Genomic DNA, 19,288 nt, shown 5'->3' with positions numbered 1-19,288 from the left:
AGGGGTACTGGCCAGGTGGTTTGGTCCGGCTAGGCTGGGAAGGAAAGAAAGGATGGGCTGGCTGGTTAGATAGGTTTTTCTCTTTCTTTTATTTGTTTAAAAATTCTCTCCATCTTGAACTCGACTTTCAAATCAGAGGGAGAGGTAGAGAGAAAGTTATTGTAAACATTTTTTTTTTCTTTCACACGCTTTCCTTTTTTATGTTACAATGTTGATTTTTGGGGATTTTTATTTGGTGAACAGGGCAAATTGGATGAGCGGGCTAAATCGAAGATGTGGAGTATGGGCAGCGCATCAGGCGAGTATTGCTTTTTTTCTCCATCTCTCTTCAATTCCAGTGTACTGGTAGGTTTGCCTGTATTTTTGGTGCGGTGATGAGCTATTAGCACTAAGAAAGCAAGATATTCAGAGACGTCCTATCACTTTTGCCAAGTCGGCAGGGAACGGGCTTGAGGAGGACCTTGATTATTGAGATGCCAACTCGATTTTGATTGATAATCCACTATCAGCTTGTGTGTCTTCTGAAATTAGTAGCTACTGCATATTTGAAAGATCATCAAATATCTGTTCTAAATGACTGTGCCTGGTGTTAAAAGGATGTATCTTCCACATTTTAACATCTCATTTGTTTTGTGGTCAATAGATTATATTAACTCAGCTACTGATATATCACCTTTTCTACTTACTGCAGACAAGCGAGCTAATTAGTAACTTCTTGAGCCTGTAGTTATTAGTATTCAACTTATTTTGGTTTGACATGTAGTAAATGAAACCACTTCTTGCTCATTACTTTGGGGGGAATACAGCTATTTTGAAAGGAAATCGAACTACATTATGTTCTAGAACGTATGGTTATGCAAGAATGATATTGTAGACCCATGCTCATGGGAAATACAGATTGGCTCAGTGATTATGATCCGACAATCACTGATTATAGTACCAGTTCAGTGGAAAAATGCATGCGTATTGGATAATTTCATTTCTGTGGAACAGTTCATGCTTAATCAGTTTTCTACTTGGGAGTTGGGAGGAGATACTTGAACTTGCAAAGTTTACGAACTAATGTTCTCACTAGAGACTCAAAGTATCTACCTTTTCTTAAAGTTGCCAAGCCATCTACATCGGTAAATGACCTAACTGTTTAGGCAGACGAGAACGACAAGATTGGAACTCTGCTAATGTTTTGTGTGGTGTGCATTTATTAATACAGTCTACAAATTTTTTTAAACGGTTTATATCCGTTCCCTTTGTAGTTGTTTCTTGGGAACTATATTTACACAAGGACAAAAGTTTGCATGGTTGTTGTATTTTGTTCACACTATTCCAAATAATGTTTTACATTTTTACACACGAAGGGTGGTTTTGCACGCTGCTTATCTGAGTAAGTATTCTTGCTTAGTCCATCTGATAACATGATGAAATTGCCCTCATTGTTAACACTTTATCGCCGAACAGAATTTTATCACATGAGGTGCGAATTTAGTGGCTTTATTTCTGTACCTGCGATAAGGATATATCATATACAATGCATTAATACAGTGAAAAAATTAAGTAGTTTTGAAGGTGATTTTTTTCTTGGTCTGCAGCTGAAAGAAAAGAAAGCAAGACAAGTAAAGAATAAAACAGTTGTTAAAATTCCAGAACTAATCTGAATGCTCTGCTGAACGAGAGGTCAGTGTTTTCTAAAAAAAACAGAGTTTAGCGGTAAAACTAATGGACACTAAAAGATTTTTCCTATTTTGTCCTCCTTAGTTCTCCATGCAATTCCATAAGGCTAGCTACATATCTGACAATAGAATTATTTGCATATCGAATCTTTGATGGTGACAGTTTTGAAATTCAACTCTTTGAGGGTAAATCTTTGCTTGCTCTCTATCTGAATTCAAATAATACAGAAAATAAGTACAGCAGAGACAACCAACTGTTAGTCATATTGGAACAGTAATATGATTGCTCTGCTACACGACTAGAAAGAAAACACACAAAGAAACCGATGGAAAGTGAAAGATCATGGGCTGTCAGAATTTTCCATCCTGTTCTTATTTTATGACATGTTAAACTGTGAAGAAAAGTACTTCAAAGCTCAGAAACAAGAGGCTGCTCTTCGTCGGTGACTCAATCAATAGGAACAAATTGGTCTCCCTGGTGTGCATGCTCGATTCCTCCATTCCTAAGGTCTGAAGATGCGTGTTTACAATGGCCTCCTTAAAGGCGTATATTTTTAATATCTGAATATTGAATTTCACAGAACATAGGAGGCATGCATAACACTTTCTGTCAGCTGACTTATACAAATTCTGGTCGTCGCTGATACTGGAATCAAGCAACAACATTCTGATAATCTACCGGATGGAGTACCAGATCATAAGGTATAAAATTAAGAAGCATTCCATTATACATAGAGGAACGGTGAATCAGAAGGCCAATATGAGGATGAAGGTCATGTAAGTATATTTCCTTTGCTTCTTCATACTATATATATTTATACGTATGATGTTACAGTTAAGTCAACACATACCTGAACTGATCAAAATCTCTTCACCATTTACAATGATCAGGTATGCCTCATTTGACGATGGTGATGCAAAGCTCGACGAAGTGAAGATGGTCTAAGGTTTTGAGATCTCTCTCAAGAAGCTAACTAATTAGCTGGGAATGAACATCACCAAAATGACTAAAATCTATTTCGCTGGCTCATCGCCTAACCATACTGGTGAGACGGCAAACTACAACTAATATTTTTTATCTATCAAATGTTAAACCCGATTACCGACACATTAAATTTATTTTGAAGATACTGCATACTTTGTTCTGTTCTTCACTGGAAACCAAACATACACCAGCAGTTGTCCTGACCGTTTCTCAGAAAAGAGTGGCCTTTGCTACTATAACAACGGCAGTGCTACTGCCAGTTTTTGGAACAAATAGAAAAAAAAAGCAGAAACACAACGATGAAACAAAATCTCATGGAACATTGATTTTTTCAGGGAAAGCGTGTGGGGTGGAGACGACAACAAGGTGTAGCCGATCCCGGATGCTGGGGATGAAGAGGTCACCACAGACTGCAGCATGATGGGCAATGCTGGAGATATCTTCAGAACACTGAAGACGACGCCCCAGATTGCCAACACCAGCTCTACGTGGGCTGTACACTTTGGTGTTTCACAGGTGCTATTGGCATATGAAACTGATGTCAATCAGTGACGCCCAGTGTATGAACTAACAAGAAAGAAAACTCTTGCATCATCATTGTACTTCATAAGCTACTTTTGACTGACTATGAAAAATATACCCTCTAGATGCAATCTTATCGTATTTTATTTCCATAAAGTATATTCATTAACGTGTAGTCCTGTCATTAGTGTTAAGTTTTGCAAACATCAATATCAACCCATGGGCGCGGCGTGCGCCGCGCCAACACTTCCTAGTTTAGTTCATTCACGCAGGGTTTCTTCGTGGTTTTCCCAGGTTTCTATTTTCGATTATTTTTTGCTTACCTTTTGTTTTACTTTCCTTTTATTTTTTCTTTTAATTTTTTTTTCTAATATTTCTTTATTTCTTAATCTATGTTTCTTTTTCTCTCTTCTATGTCTACTTTCTTTTCCTCCTTTTATTTTTTACATTTTATTTTTTTTGTTTTATGTTTTATGTTTTATTTTTCACTTTCTCCTTTCTTTTTAGTTTTATAATTATTTTTTTCATATTTGAAAATTTATGTTGTGAAAAACCCTTCGTAGTTTTTTAATTAAATAATATAAATGTTAATAATAATTTTGTGTCAAAAAATGTTGTTATTACTATTTTCAGAATAGTTTTCCATTTTTAAATAAGATTAGTGTTCCTTTAAAACATCATTCAAATATTAGAATGTTCAAATAATATAAAACAAATTTAGATCATTCACATAACATATATATTCAAAACTAGAATCATTCAAAGATGATAAATGTTCTTTTCAGAAAACTATTCATGTAACATAAATGTTCATATTGAAAAATAAAATAGAAAATAAAACACATAAAATTTTTTTGAAAAGAAAAGGCTAAATAGAAAATAGAAGATAAGAAAAAAAAAGGAAAAATAAAAAATAAAAAATAAAAAACATATAATTTGGGCCGCATTGGGAGCAGCCCATGGTGGAAGGAAAACCTTCAACTCTTCAACTACTAATGTTGATGATATTTCATTTTTACTATTTACTTTTTGCCGGTGAGGGTTTCGAAAGTAGAACTTGTTTCGTCATGTTTAGCCGGAAAAAAATCATCCATAATTACCAAATCCTTGTCACTTACTTGCCACATTGTAATAACTATTTTGGCATGTTTTATTTGGTATTCTGCATCAACGTTTAAGTTAGTGGTACTAATTTTTGTGGAAGAATATTATCAGAAAGTATCAAATGTCCACATGCATGCATATCCTCTCTCTATAGGGAAAATGCAAACACCCGCCGCACCACAAAACTAATCGGGCATGTGCCCTAGTTTGATTAATCATTACTAAAATGATTTTTTTAATCATCATAATCATGAACCATGGAGTTTTGAAAATATAGAAAATATATATGTATAAAATAATATTTTGGAGGAATTGCATAATACACCTTATGAAATATTTTTGAAACATGTCATACGTTTAATGTAATGATAAATAAAAACATACGTCTTCATTTTCTTCGCACTTTACTACGAGTTCAATTAGACACCCATGTTAGTCTATCAAGTATGGACATTTATGTGCCCACTAACCACATATCCTAAAAGTAGAAAAAGAAACCAACCTTTAATAACATGGAAGTCTAATTAAAAAAATAAACATAAAAAAGGAAACCACCCCTAAAAATAAAATAGAAAATAAACCACCCCCTAAAAATAGACCATGTAGAAACACCCCTATATCCTCTAACTTAGGGGAAGATCAAGATATTTTTATATTTTTAAGGTCATGTATCCCTCAACGATTTGGCACGAAGTGGAAGAAACCCAAAATAAGATTTCCGGAATGGGGACAACCCACAAAGAAGCAAGAGAGTTGTATTCCATCATCTTAAGAACACGACGATGATGCTAGTGAGATAATTGACGATGAAGGATATAATGATGAAAGGGGGCATGAGAGTCATATTCTAGGCTGAAACAAATGGATGTTAGAAGGATGAAGAAGGCCAGTAAGAGGTTGAGGAGAAAATAAAAGGTTTGATTCCATGAGGGAGAAGCTTGATGGGACGATCGAGGCAAGGAAGGAGATGGCGGAGAAGAATCTTCAAGCAAAGATGGAGTTGGCTAAGAAGCATAACCTAGAGAAGTATGATACCCACATTTAGGAAATGGAGGCACACAAGATTATCTTTGGGGAACATAGGCTTACCCTCGGTGAGAGGAATTTGAAGAAAGGGCATAGAAGTAAATGAACGAGAAGGGCTCGATGATGCTTGGATCAAGATATACCCTAGTGTGATATGGACGAGAAGGTAAGAGCGTTTAGGAAATCACTATGAGATCTTGGCTTATAGGACATGTTGTAGTGGATCAAGTGTATATAGCAATGACACTGATAACCACAATGTGAATGGTGATGTGTGTGATGCTCATAATAATAAGCAATATGTGAACTTTCTTCTGTCGTGATCTTTACAATGGATTTATTTTCCTTTCCATTACATTATTTTTGGATTATGGATGATCATCTATTTGGGAAGATAAACTTGCTATGACGATAACCATTTGTGGGTTGATATGATGCTTATGAGGTCCATTTTGTTGATTAAGTGTCGATTGTACCTGAATTGTAAATTTTAAATTGGTAGGTTTAAAAGTTGTCAACTTGTATTTGTTTCAAATATAGAACGTTGAATTATTATGGTATGGACTTGAAGTTTAGAGAGACAATTTGCTACACTAGGCTAGCTACACCACATCCCCCTCTCAGTCATTCATCGATATATACAAGCTTGACAATCACATTTCAGCTTGTCTTTCTCGTCAAAATGAGATTGTTTATAAAACCAATTCCATAATTTTATATTGAAATTTTTGTCGTCATTTTTTTGGTTGACATTTTATGTTGACTTTTTGGGGGGTTGTGAGTTGACTTGGATTAAAAAAAAATGAGTTTTTGAAGTTTCAAATCACTATCATTGCTATTTGTTTGCTCAAATAATGACATCCTCCCATTTCTTTAGAGTAATTTCCTTTAACCGATGTGCATATGTGTCACTTTAGGTAGGATATCCCTGGGTGGCAAGTCCTTTCTGTTGGAGTTTATATGGTCTCTCGAGAAATTTAGGGGTTCTTCTAAAACTATTTTAGACACTTCTTTTAGAGCCATTTTGTTTGGATTTTTAGAGTAGCTTCTGGTCAAATTAAGCTTAAGTTGAAAAGAACTTCATTTTAACCCATTTCCGAACGCATCCAGCTTCACCGTTTCCTTCATATTTGGGAGAAGTCAGCACCTCCCAACTTCGGAACATATGTGTGAAAAAAACGGATTGAAATAATTCAGATAGTTACTTCAACACATATTAAGTCCATGAGGATTAGATCTTAATAATCACACAACTTGGAAAATAAGTTAGGATAGTGAAATTAAGCTGAAAGAATCGGACTTAAGTTTTTCATGATCTGTTTCCTTGGTTGTTTCTTTGGGCAGCTCACGCCGGACGGTCAGAGTGGTTTCTGTCCAAGCCAGAACCTAAGGGTGTGTTCGGTTTGGGGATGGGGTGGAATGGAATGGAACATTCCACTAGCACGGAACCGTTCCATCCCTGTGTTCGGTTTGACAAAAAAAATTGTCACAGAACGGTTCCATTCTTGTGTTCGGTTTTGGAATGGGATGAGAATGGAATGGAATGGGTGAGATAATCACCCGATTAATTATTCTAAACTCGATTAATTATTTGCTAAACTTGATTAAGTAGTGCTAAACTTGATTAATTACTGCTAAATTTGGTTAATTATTGCTAAACTTAATTAATCAGCATGTGATAGTCACCCGTTCCACTTGGTCCGGCCAAATCGGCCGGACGGGTTGGTTCCGCATCTGGAGGGAATATGCCATTCCAAGGAACCGTTCCATTCCATTCCATCCCCAAACCGAACGCAAGAATGAGTTCTAGGAATAGAACGGTTCCATTCCATTCCAGTCTATCCCAGAACCGAACAGACCCTAAAAGAACCAGGCCTTAAAAGTCTTCTAGAGTTGCTCTTACGTCGTGGTAAAGAATAAAGGGAAAATCTACTTGCCGGCGCTGGGCAAACCCTATACACCGACCAGGTCGGCGCGTACCGCGCGCCGCACACCCCCGCGCGGGGTACGGGCCGGCCCAGTTAGGTGCGGGCTGCCTCCTTTTTCGAATTATCTTTTCTTTTTTGTTTCTTATTTTTTGTTTCTTTTTTTTCCTGTTTTCTTTTTTCTGTTTTCTTTTTTCGTTTTTCTTTCGTTTTTTCTGTTTCCTTTTTTTACTTTTATTTTTCAGATTCGAAAAATAGAAATATTTTAAAAAATTAAATTAAAAAATGTTCAAATATAAAAAACCGTTCAAAATCTGAAAACCGTTCAAATTTAAAAATCGTTCAAACATGAAAATTGTTCAAACATGAAAAATGTTCAAATTTAAAAACCGTTCAAATTTAAATATCGTTCAAACTTGAAAATTGTTCAAACATGAAAAATGTTCAAATTTAAAAACCGTTCAAATTTAAAAATCGTACAAACTTGAAAATTGTTCAAACATGAAAAATGTTCAAATTTAAAAACCGTTCAAATTAAAAAACCGTTCAAACGTGAAAATGTTCAAATTTTGAAAAATATAATTTTTTGAAAAATATTCAAAATATAAAATCGTTCAAATTTTAAAACTGTTGAATTTAAAAATGTTCATATTTTGAAAAAAATCTTGAAAATTAATTTCATAAAAAATGTTAGATTTTGAAAAAGAAAAATATTAATAACAGAAAAAAAACAGAAGAAAGAGAAGAAGAAAAGAAAACGTACCTGAGCTAATGGGCCGCGTCCCAAACTACCCGACCTGGTCGCTGGGGGTGTGCGGCACGCCGCACGCGCCGACCAGGTCGGCGTATAGCAGTTCCCCCGGCGCTGCACTCACATCTCCTCGTGCGGCACTCTCTGGTTCGGGCCTCTGATTTCACGGACGCGACCTACCAGGCCTGCTATAGGGGCCCATAGGCGCCAGAGCAGCAGAGCCTCCTCCGCTAGAGATGCTACTGGTATACATGTGAAGCTAAAAGGCCTGCTACAGAAAAGCTACCGTACAGTAATCTGCTGACGTTGTAAACTTGTAATATCTGCCTAGCCTGCTATGGTTGTACAGCATAAGCTATTTTTCATACACTCCCTAATCTCTAGAAATCTAGATGCATGGAGATAGTACGAAAGGGATATTTTGCATGCATAATACTCCCTCCGTTCCTTTTTAATTGACTCAAATTTAGTACAAAGTTGTACTAAATCTGAGTCAATTAAAAAAGAACGGAGGGAGTAGAACACTAATGTCGGTACTTTTTTCGTTTCCTCAAAAGCTCCAAACAATACTTTTCTTATACAAATTAGTGTCTTCTTATGAGATTCTATTTAGAAGCATTCTATGCTGCCATATAATTAAGTTAGTCGTTGTTGGTGTCGATACACTGGAAATCTTGTACTCCCTCCGAGGCCGACACATATTATGGACCGGATGGAGTAGTTGTTTGTAAACATACTGGTAGCCATATATGAACAATCCAATAGTTAATATCGAGAATCCGGTAGTTGTTTCAAATTAACATCGCATCCATTTATAAACAATCTAGTGCAAAGTAGTTAATATCAAAAATCCGATAGTTGTTTTCAGTTAACTTGGCGCGGTCGTTTATAAATAATCTGGTAGTTAATATTGAAAACTCGTTAGTTATTTCCATTTAACCTGGCAGCCATTTATAAACAATCTGGTTGGTAATATCAAAATCCCGGTAGTTGTTTTCAATTAATTTGGCAGCCATTTATACACAATCTGGTTGCTAATATCGAAAACCGGGTAGTTGTTTCCAGTTAAACTGGCAGTGGCAGCCGTTTATAAACAATCTGGTTGTCAATATTGAAAACATGTAGTTTTTTCCACTTAATCTAACAATAGTTTATAAAAATTTGGTTGCTAATATCGAATACTCTTCTCCTACAGCATTCGTTTGAAAAATATATACCCCCTCTGTTAAAAAAAGGAATATCGGAGATTTGTCTAAAATTGGATGTATCTATAGATACACTAAAGAGTATCTAGATACATCTAAATTTAGATAGACTTACAATTTTTTTTTAATATGAAAAGACCAACACAAAATCATTTAACCGAAAGCTTTTGTACTACAAGATATAGGTGTGATATGTGTAAATCTGTGGTCAATTGAGAAGAAGCTAGAGCGCACAAAATTGCTAGCTGGAGTTATGCAGCCGAGTGGGTAGCGGCGTGATTGATTCGGAAGCCTGCCTTGTAGCTGGCGTACTCGCTTTTTGACTTAGAGCGTGAACTGACTGCGCGCATTCAGAGTTCGGCAATTAGCGTCCACAGTAAGCCGCCGCACGGTACAACTTTTTGCGGCGCCGCTGCGTAGTTCAGCCCAAGAATAAACTGGGCTATGATTATGCTAAGTAAAATGAACTATGTTTATTTTTTATACAATTATCATAATTTTTGCCGACCATATACATGATTAAACCAATTTCTCATCTTCCTCTCCTATACCGCTATACGAAGCGCACGGTGTATGGCTGGATTCTCCAGACCACCCACAAAAAGGAACCAAACATTTCGCGTCAATGGCGCGCCGGCGATGGACGATCTCTCCGGGATCAGTCTCTCCCGCCGGCTGTATACTATCTCTCTGCCTCTCAACTTCTCCCCTGCAAAGAGCAAAGAGCACAGCAAAAAGAATTTGATCTCGCTCTCCCGATCACGGCCCGACGACCTTAACTCGCATTGTCTTGGCGTGCATCTCGGCGAACTCAGTCTCCGACGTCTCCGAGTTGGACGACGAGGTGAGATGCCTCACCGAGTGGCGGTCGTCGGCGGCGTAGCGGCGTCGGAGCGCCGCCGAGGCGAGCACGAGCAGCGCCATGACCGCAGACAGCGCGGCGAGGGAGGCCCACGTCGCGCGCGCGCCACGCCGCAGCGGCGCGCACTGGTTGCCCACGATGTCAGCGAAGCCGGCCTTCACCAGCTCGCAGCTCACCAGCCGCTCCGTGCCCGGGAAGATGTCCAGCACGTTCTGGATGGAGCTCGTGTACGTCTGCACCTTGTCGTAGTCGATCGCCGACGAGAGCTCGGCCGGCGCGCAGTTGGCGCCGCCGCCCAGAACCGAGCAGGTCAGCCTCTTCAGGATCTTCAGAACAAGAAGGTGAGAACAATGATCAATGCCATGTCAAGATCAGATGGGTATTGTTTGCTTACCTGAGGGATATCACCGATGGTGGCTTCACCGGAGGCGCAGTTCTCCGGCCGGTACCTGTACTCCGGCGGCCCGGTGAACGGGTTGCAGATGTAGTCTAGCTGCTTCACGCCGTACTGCGACTTGATCGAGTAGATGTTGGAATTCACCTGTCGAAATCAATATTCAGAAACAATCTGGATGCATACCAATTACCAGCTCTGTCTCTTCTGCTTCTAAACGCAGCTTGAGAGATTTTTACACAGTTTGTTGATTACCTGGTCTATGATGTCGTGGATTCCTGCACTAACATTGTGCAGGATCATGCCTCCGTACAGCTTCTCGCTGCAGGGTATGATGGTGCCCAAAGTACTGTTCTTGGGGTTCAGCTGGTACTCCTCGAGGGCCGCACACGTGTCGCCCGCAAACTTGTCGAAGAAGTAATACAGTCCAAAGTACATCCAAAAGAGGGCTGTCAGTGCCCAGCACAAGGCTATGCACCTGTTGCAAACAGATTGTCGTCATCAGAATATTGTCTGAAATTTAAGAAGGTTTTTCAGCTTCTAATGGGTGTTGAAGGATACTCACAAGTAGTACAATTTATGTAGCCTTAGAGGTCTTGCCACTACAATACAGAAACAGTGTGTTAATTTACTTGTCAGCTATATGTAAGACACGTTTTCTCACTTAGAAACATTTCACTATGATCAACTTACCTAGCAATGCAAGAACCGCGACAAGATTCAGCGTCACGGTTGAAATGGTGACAGCTTCCCTGAAAATTAATCAGCTGTATTAGTTACCTTGATGATAAGGCGGTTTCCTAAAATAAATTCAAAAACTAGTAATGTAGTACTGTATCAAAATCATGTCTATCCTGCGAAAATATCTTACAGTGTGTTGATGCCTTTGCTGGCCAAGCGCATGTTCTTCTCGGCCTTCTCCTGAATCTCTACGGCTTCAGAGTTGAGTGTCTGTACTGTTGAGTTCAGATGATCGAAGGCTTTGCTGCTGTTACTGTATAGCCTTGACGTGTTTTCCATCCTCTCAATGGCTCCTGTAATGTTGTATATCGTCGCCACCGCCTCAAACGCAGTTCTACCAACGATCTCTTTGATGGACTCTGCTCTAGAATGAAATCTTACAGCGCCGTAAAGTGCGATTGATGATGCAACTCTGCGAATAAAGCAACTAGTTTAGTCACAGCAAATGAGAATTCGATGGGATTTTTTTTTACTGTAATTCGATGGGATTATTGCTGAGCTGAGCTGAGTAACTTACATGGCAAAAGCTGCAAGAAGAATGAGACATATCACAGACAAAATGTGGTATTTATCAAGAAAATTGTCAATGACACCATATCTTTCTTTCCTCTCGGCGAAGAAAATCTTCGAAACAAGAAGAAACCCCGCAAAAAGACTACCACCGATAACCCATAACGCCGCAATGATATATCCGAATCTACCTGTAAATATGGTTGACTGAAAAAGTAAACAACAATGACAATCAGTTTTCTGCACATTTAAAAAGGAAACTTAGGATAAGCATCATCCCTTTATGCCACGATCATGAGCATGATACACCACAAAATCAGCCATTTCTGGTATCAATTAAGTACTAGTTATTTTTATCAGCAAATCAGTATGATTACAGCAAAGCAGTGTGTATGGCTCTTCAGATTGTATTTAGAGAAGAATAGAACTTACACTCCAATAGTGCTGGTTTGTGATGTTATACCCTCCCACATACTTCCTTAAGCCATCAAGAGGGTCGATTCTTCTCGTTCTCCTCGAAAGGTCGCTATCCGATCTATTATTACCCGTCTCCAACAAAACCTTACCTGCTGATCAACACAGACAATTACAGGGATCAATTACCTTTCAAAACCAAACTTAACTTGCATGTTAATAACTGGAAACGTAAAATAATATCCGGAAGGTTTCATGAGGTGGTAGATCAAGGCTATTCACCTGCTCCACTGTGGGGTGAGCTTTTGGATGGTTGTACAGTGGCTTGGGCCTGCGCTTGCGCGCATGTGATGGCTGCAAAGAAGCAAAGCAGCAACAGTAACCGCTCCAATCTCCTCGATTCCATGTCGCCGGTAAGCTGCCATGAGAAAAGCTCCAAACATTACTCTCCAACTTCATCCGGACCAACACAAAGGAGAAGAAACCAAAAGCTATCACTAGATCTCTGCATGTGCTCGCAGTGTTACTGAAACAGGGATGCGTAGGTGTAGTAAGACAATACGCAGATCAACCTGCCACCGAGTGCTTTCCATGTCATCTGAAGTTTCTCTCCTCTGCCTAATTTCTGAAGAAAACTGCCGCCGCTTCGGACCAACTTTTGGAAAAGATGACTTTGGTTTTTAACGTCTGTGGAATACTTGTAGTGTTTGTTTACCGTGGCTAACATTAGTTGCGGCTTGCGAGACAGACAAAATCCTCCGGATACTGGACATGAAGAACGCATGGCATTAATTGAGTAGGAGGAGTACACCGCTCTACTACATAAGGACGAAATCTTGGAGACATGGCGATTTACTTGCGAATATTGCAAAAATCATGGCGGTGCTTAATTCATGATCTAGGAGTATCGAACTATTACTCACTCACCGCGTTAATTGATATTTGAGAGGGAGAGTGAAAGAGAGAGTATTGTAGTATAGAAAATACAGTATAAAAAATACATTCAAGTTCTCAAAAATCTGTACTGAATTCAGAATATAGAATTCAGATACATACGGCTAGGATCAGAAGTAGTTCGGTGTTCCTCTCTTTCCAATGAAACTCTTCTTCTTCGTAGTATTGCAAATTGCAGTGCCAATCTCCCGACTCCCGAACGGAAAGAACCCCCTAGAAGAAGGCTAGAACGTAATTAAATCCTACGAAAACCCCTCTGAAACTTCAACGGCAATCGAGTGAACGGAGGGAACAGAGTAAACAAACCCCCGATTCACGTTACAGAAGAAATTCAGTTCAAGTTCTGGAAACTCAAGAACAGAGAGATGGAGACTAGAACTAGATTACCGAAATCTGTAATGCGGAGCGTCCAAGAGAAATCGCAGAGAGGGAACATAAACGAAGATCGTTACCAGGTTCGAAGCTTTTATCTTCCAGACGTCGCCTCCTCCCTCGGAAGCATATCCGGCGGGGCTGCTCTTCTCGCCGCACCACCACACCTTGGCGACGCTCTTGAAGCCGGCACAACCAGAAGGGAGACCAACAGAGACTGCTTCGTTCCGGTCTCTCTCACCATTAATTCCGGTTCTTACTCATCGTCCGATCCAAAACCTTTCCCTCTCTTCTCCGTATCTATCTCGAACAAGGCCGTCTCTGCCTGCCTTCCCTTTCCATGGCGGAAACTCGCGCGGAGTAAGGTAAGTACTTATACGGGATCAATCAGGACTGGAGATTTAAAGCAGGTGTTTAAAGCGGCATCCTTTTCTTTGGAATGGAGGAACTGGGCATGGCCCTCGAGCTAAGGAAGGAATTTCTCTACCTATCTGTATCTGAGGCAGGAACAGAGAGAGAGGTCAGGGAGCGGCAACGTATAAAAGGGTTTGAAACTGGCCGCGTAACAACTTTTGACTCGGAATCGTGAAGAGAGGAGGGGTTGTTTTTTTTTTGGTTCCTTTTTTCTCTCCTTCCTTTCTGCTTCCTCGCTTCCTTCTTTTCAAAGCCGTGTGTGTGTGCGTGGGTGACGGGCGCCGGAGACGCAACGAAGTTGTGCTCGTTGTGGCTCTGGGCTCTGGCTCTGCCTGGGTGGGGTGGTTTTGCGAGATTGACCTCGTAGTATCCGGTATTGACGTGACAGACCGGATAGCTTGATTAAGCTGCTGGTCGGCAATGACTTACTTCCATATTTTCTTGCGCGAAGGGAAATAACTTCTTTAATAGGAAAACCATTTGGGTTGTTTATGTGCTACTACCTCTGGACGGATTTAATTGACGCTGCTCTACTAAGCGTGCAGGCCAATCTTGCTTCAATCCACGTCAATCTATTCCGACCGGAGGGAGTATATCATACTAGGATGATCTAACCATACCTATGGTCCGCTTAAGTTTAACCTTTGCTCACAACCGTTTAATTTCGATGGATGTTTGAGTATTGTCATCTCTAGAATCAAGCAAGGCATTATCAAAATCACAGAAGCCACACAACACACGACGACGACCTTGTGACTAGAAATTATCTAATATACAATAATCCCTGAAAATAACGAAAACCGCAAAAAAATAAGTGTACCGTCAAAAACATTATAAGAAAAATAGAGCATTCTAGCAAAAAAACGAGATGAAGTTAGTGTGCAATTAAGACTAAATTTGCAAGGTGAACCATTGCATTGGAGCTGCGTCGGCGTCTGGATTTTGCAAACAAATTTTATTTTTGGAACCATCAAACCACATAGGGCATTCTCCAATTTATGAAAATCCCGGAACACACGTTATCAGGCCTTAACTAGAAATATCTCACATACAAGATTTCATAAAACATTAATGAAAATCAGGAAAAAAAATATGATGTGTGCTCAGAAATATCAAACGAAAAAATAGCCAAACCACCATATCCTATGCTATAAGTTGAGAAATCTAGCACTAATACAATTGCCTATTGATTATTGAGTAATCAGTGTTGAATATGCAAGATTTAAGTGCATATATTCTATGAGTTAATGTGCAATTTAAGACCGGAATTGTAAAGATCCAACTGAATTCATGAACCATCGAATTAGAGTGGGTTGGATATTTGGATTTCTTGGGTGGGGGGTTTCACTCAATTAACCTCATGTTATTAGAAAATGACGTGATGAGCTGATGTGTAGTCGTCCAAAAAACGCAGATACGTTTTTTTTTCGGTATAGTTTGGATTAAGTGTTAGTACTTGATTGCCTGCTTTCCTTTTCTGTTTGCAGGAAAATGTAATGGCTTTCTTCAATCAGCACAACCATCTAGGTTGTTGATAAGCTATCATAATACTAGGATCGATGGATCGCAACCATTTTCTTGTGATGTATGTTTACGTTGTATAGTCATCTCCAAGATCAAAGATGGCAGTGTGTAAATCATGGGAGTCACAGAACACTTGATATTGGTTTGGATTAGAAATATCCAATGTACAAGAACACAAAAAAGTAATGAAGGCACAAACGGAAATTATATGTTGTCAGAAACATTAAAAGAAAATTTGCTAAACCACCATATCACAAGCTACATATTGAGCAATCTAGCACAAATAATATTACCATGTTGCCTGATTAATTCAGAATCAGACTCGGGGCTGAATATATAAGATTTAAGTGGATATATTATATGAATTAATATGCAAATAATATTTGATTTGTAAGGATACATTGTATTCATGAATTTTTTTCAATCAGAAAAAGAACGGAAATACCACAAGGCTGGAATATACAATTTCTGAGATATCAGAGGGCATGCGTGAGAAACTATGCAAGCTGCAGCATAAAGAGAGGAAAACGATTCTGCCGTGTTTCTTTCGGCTCTACTTTTCTAACTTTTACTCCTGTGTTCACATCGACCTGGGATTGTGGGAAATCTAGGAACAGCTAGCGGTGCCGCCTTTGACCTAACAAACACAAATAGGGTAAGTATACATATCCTACCACTATTAGTAGCATTAGTGATGTTGATTACGCTAACTGAGCTTGGAACGAGCAAAGGTGTCCTCTTTGGAGCTAGTATAAGCTAAATACCAGAAATAGAGGAAAGTATCTGTGTGGGGTCACTTAAAGGTCAGCTGGATTTCTTGCGGTTCAGGCATACCTGAAAGTCTGAAACACTAAACAAGTCTGCAGTTTCTTAAATAAAAGTCTACGGTCTCAAAGTTTCACAAAGTGAGATAACAACCTTAAAACAATTCTTAAAAAAAAAGTCTAAGGTTTCAAAGTTCCACAAAGCAAGGTAAATTCTTTAAAATTAGGGTCCATATATTTAAAGTAGTCCCTTTGTTATACAAACTTACAAAGAGATGTCCATATACCGCACATGTTTTCAAACTATATTTACTGCGATCAAATATATTATCTAGACTAGGTGGATTGAATATGTGAAAGCAAAAGGAACTTTGATGAATTTGCTAGTATGTTATAATAAATGGTCAATACACAAGTTTTCAATGATCCATAAAGAGAGAGTCAACAACACGACTCTCCAGCAAGGAACTAACACATGGCGGTGAGTCTCCGACGCATTCACGGGCTAATGGCAAAGGAATACCCAACCGGGTAGGTTCGTAGGAGCGAGTCATTGATCAAGACCGGGGTGGCCCATCCAGTCGCCACCTCGAGGAGCCCGCTTTTTTTTTTTAGATAAAAGGCCTTACAGCCCAACTTTAAATTAATAAAGCCAACATCAGTTCACATCAAGTTAAGTTACAGACTTGCTGGGGAAACCAGCTTAAACACACGATCCAGAAGCTAAGTACCAACAGCTACTAGGTGGCAACACACGCCCAACTAATAACACTGCAAAAGGAAACTAGACATCCTTGCTGGGGGAAGAAAACGGCCCTTCCGCTCCAACATCCAGCGAAGGCGACTGAAAGGGCGGCGACAGAAGGACAGGAGGCGTCAGGGGCTTGATCTTGCGGCGAAGTATATCTCACGAAGCTTGTTGATCATCTAGCACAGGCCCTCCTGGTCCCTACTCTTGGAGTGTATACTCTATAGCTGCAAAAAAAACATCCGTTTTATAAAGGATATCAGCTGGATGGTTAGAGAACTTTCTTTCAATGGTAAGCTTATTGCGAATATGCCACAACGCCCAAGACTGAGTCAGGAAGAGCAGCCAAAGTAACCGCCTAGGCGACCCCGACAAACTGGACACGATATGGTGAAATTGGGCAAAGTTCGCCGGACGCCAGTTGCACCCCAGCAATTAGCGCAGAACGCTCCACGCAAACAGAGCCGGGGAACACTGGAAGAAGATGTGCTCCGCGTCCTCAGGTCTGCCACAAAGAACACAACTCGTGGGGAACACGATAAAGAAGCCCCGTCGATCCATCAAGACCATCGTGGGGAACAAGCAAGGGCATCAATGGTGGTAGTCGACTAGGGTTTTAGATGACTCACCCGCATGATGTAATTCCCTAGGTTAAGTTATCTATATAAGGCTTAGCTAGGATCATGTAGATCAAGTATCCAATCATCGTCTTAGCCACCATAGCTTCCATCTACGCCGTTGGCAATATTGTAATCATATAAACATCAATACGATCAAGCAGAAGTAGGTCTTTACCTCCACCGAGAGGAGCCGAACCTGGGTACATCGTGTCGTGTAGCAATCTCGTCTAGGTGCTCCAATGTCTTCATCGTCAACCACCTCTCATAAGGTATCCATGTAGCATCTGCTTTGTTAATACCACGATAAACTTAAATGCGATGTCCAAACGTCTTCCAACATAAAATGCAACTCAAAGGAGTGAAGATATCTCACAAAAATATGTAGTGAAAATCTAAGGTCTTGGAGTATCATAGTTGGTATATATAGTCTTTGTTTGCAAAAAAGCTAAGGCGACACAACAAATAATAAATAGAGAAGTGATAGTACAATAGCATATCTTATTATTAATTTTAATAGAAATACATAAATAAATAAACAAGATGAGATTATGAAACTAGGATATGATGGTATGCATTATTGAGTTATTAGTATACATTAGTGGTATATACATGACATGCACGTTTCTCTAAAATGCAGTTGCATTTTTCAAATTTAAGAAAATCTCCGACTAAAACACAGACAACCATTTTCCATTGCCTTTGAAACTAGAGTAAAATCGATAAATATCAAATTTGAGTATGTGCTGAAACTTTCTTGGAAAAAAAACTCCTGAAACGAGCATCTTTTTTTTCAGCATCACACAGTTCAGAAACCACAAAGTGACTAAAAGTATAGCTATTCATTTTCTATTCTGTTCGAAAGTACAAGACTGAGAATGAATTGGCAGTCGTTTCCATATCATTCCATCTATCTACGGCCCCAGAACCAACCTGCCGTTTTGGATACCGTAGTGGTTCCCAGCCCTACAAGATCCCATCTCCAACCCCGGCTCTTTTTGTCCCGACGGCGGCGTCGCAGCGATGGGTGGCTTTGACAGGTGCTGCCTGCTTTTATTGTTAGCCGTGATAAGGCGGGCAGGCGGTGGCGGGCAGGTGAGATAAGGCGCCTGCGACGACGACCGACGACGTCGCCGTCCGATCTTTCCGTTAGATTTTGGTTGCGCCCGACGAGGACGGGCGCCGCTGGTGATCTCACCGTCGGCCACACGGAAATTCCACGAGGTGGACGTCAGTAAAGGAGCGGCTTTTGCCGTTGCCGGACTCGGCGGCGCAGCTGAGGTCGCGTCACTCGTCAAACTTGCCGACTAGACTGCCGGTTTTGGTCTTGGGCCGTGTTCGGGGTCTTTGCCGTGGGTGACGCGGCGGCCGAGTTTAGACATGTCTCTCCCAGCTGAATTAGACTAAACGGGAGTGATGTTTTCGCTTCTGAATGCGTATGCTCCCTTTTGTTTGAACTATAATTTTGATATATTTTGGAATGTTAAAAAATTTCAAACGAAAAATTCACATGTACATCTTCACATGGGCATAAATTTTTTCCATAAAAAACCAACTTGTCGTTTGGGCTATGTAAAAGTGCTAAAAATAATGCTTTTTGTGAGACTTGTTTTGTCTTTTTTACACCGACCACAAAAAATATCAGTTTTTCGCGAAACTGCACGAACGCACATAGATTGTAGAGATGTACATGCGAAATTTTTCGTTAGAATTTTTTGACAAGTAGAAATATGTTTTTTGGATGGAGGGAGCATATGCACCCAAGAGCCGAATTGAATTTCCGCTAAAC

The 19,288-nt window shown here is 39.8% G+C and overlaps 1 protein-coding gene and 1 long non-coding RNA gene across 3 annotated transcripts; one reads left to right on the top strand and one right to left on the bottom strand.

Annotated features, from left to right (window-relative positions):
* Positions 1-892: 892 nt before the first annotated feature.
* LOC124703654 lies at positions 893-3,305 on the top strand. Of its 2 annotated transcripts, none has more exons than XR_007003195.1 (4): positions 893-2,175; positions 2,249-2,444; positions 2,559-2,713; positions 2,988-3,305. It is a non-coding gene; the product is annotated as an uncharacterized LOC124703654 (long non-coding RNA). The 2 variants fall into 2 exon arrangements; XR_007003196.1 differs by lacking the exon at positions 2,988-3,305 and adding an exon at positions 2,795-2,966.
* A 6,308-nt stretch (positions 3,306-9,613) lies between these two features.
* On the bottom strand, positions 9,614-13,502 carry LOC124703653. The gene is made up of 10 exons (XM_047235878.1): positions 13,448-13,502; positions 12,389-12,524; positions 12,125-12,261; positions 11,700-11,899; positions 11,313-11,594; positions 11,135-11,193; positions 11,007-11,043; positions 10,697-10,919; positions 10,442-10,588; positions 9,614-10,373 (listed from the first exon to the last, which is right to left on the bottom strand). Exons 2-10 carry the CDS (start codon positions 12,510-12,512, stop codon positions 9,945-9,947), a joined length of 1,638 nt encoding a protein of 545 aa, XP_047091834.1. The 5' UTR covers positions 12,513-12,524; positions 13,448-13,502; the 3' UTR covers positions 9,614-9,944.
* Between the last annotated feature and the right edge of the window lie 5,786 nt (positions 13,503-19,288).

The sequence above is a fragment of the Lolium rigidum genome, chromosome 3 (assembly GCF_022539505.1).
Source record: "Lolium rigidum isolate FL_2022 chromosome 3, APGP_CSIRO_Lrig_0.1, whole genome shotgun sequence".
NCBI lineage: Eukaryota > Viridiplantae > Streptophyta > Magnoliopsida > Poales > Poaceae > Lolium > Lolium rigidum.
This window is presented reverse-complemented; position numbering and strand designations above follow the sequence as displayed.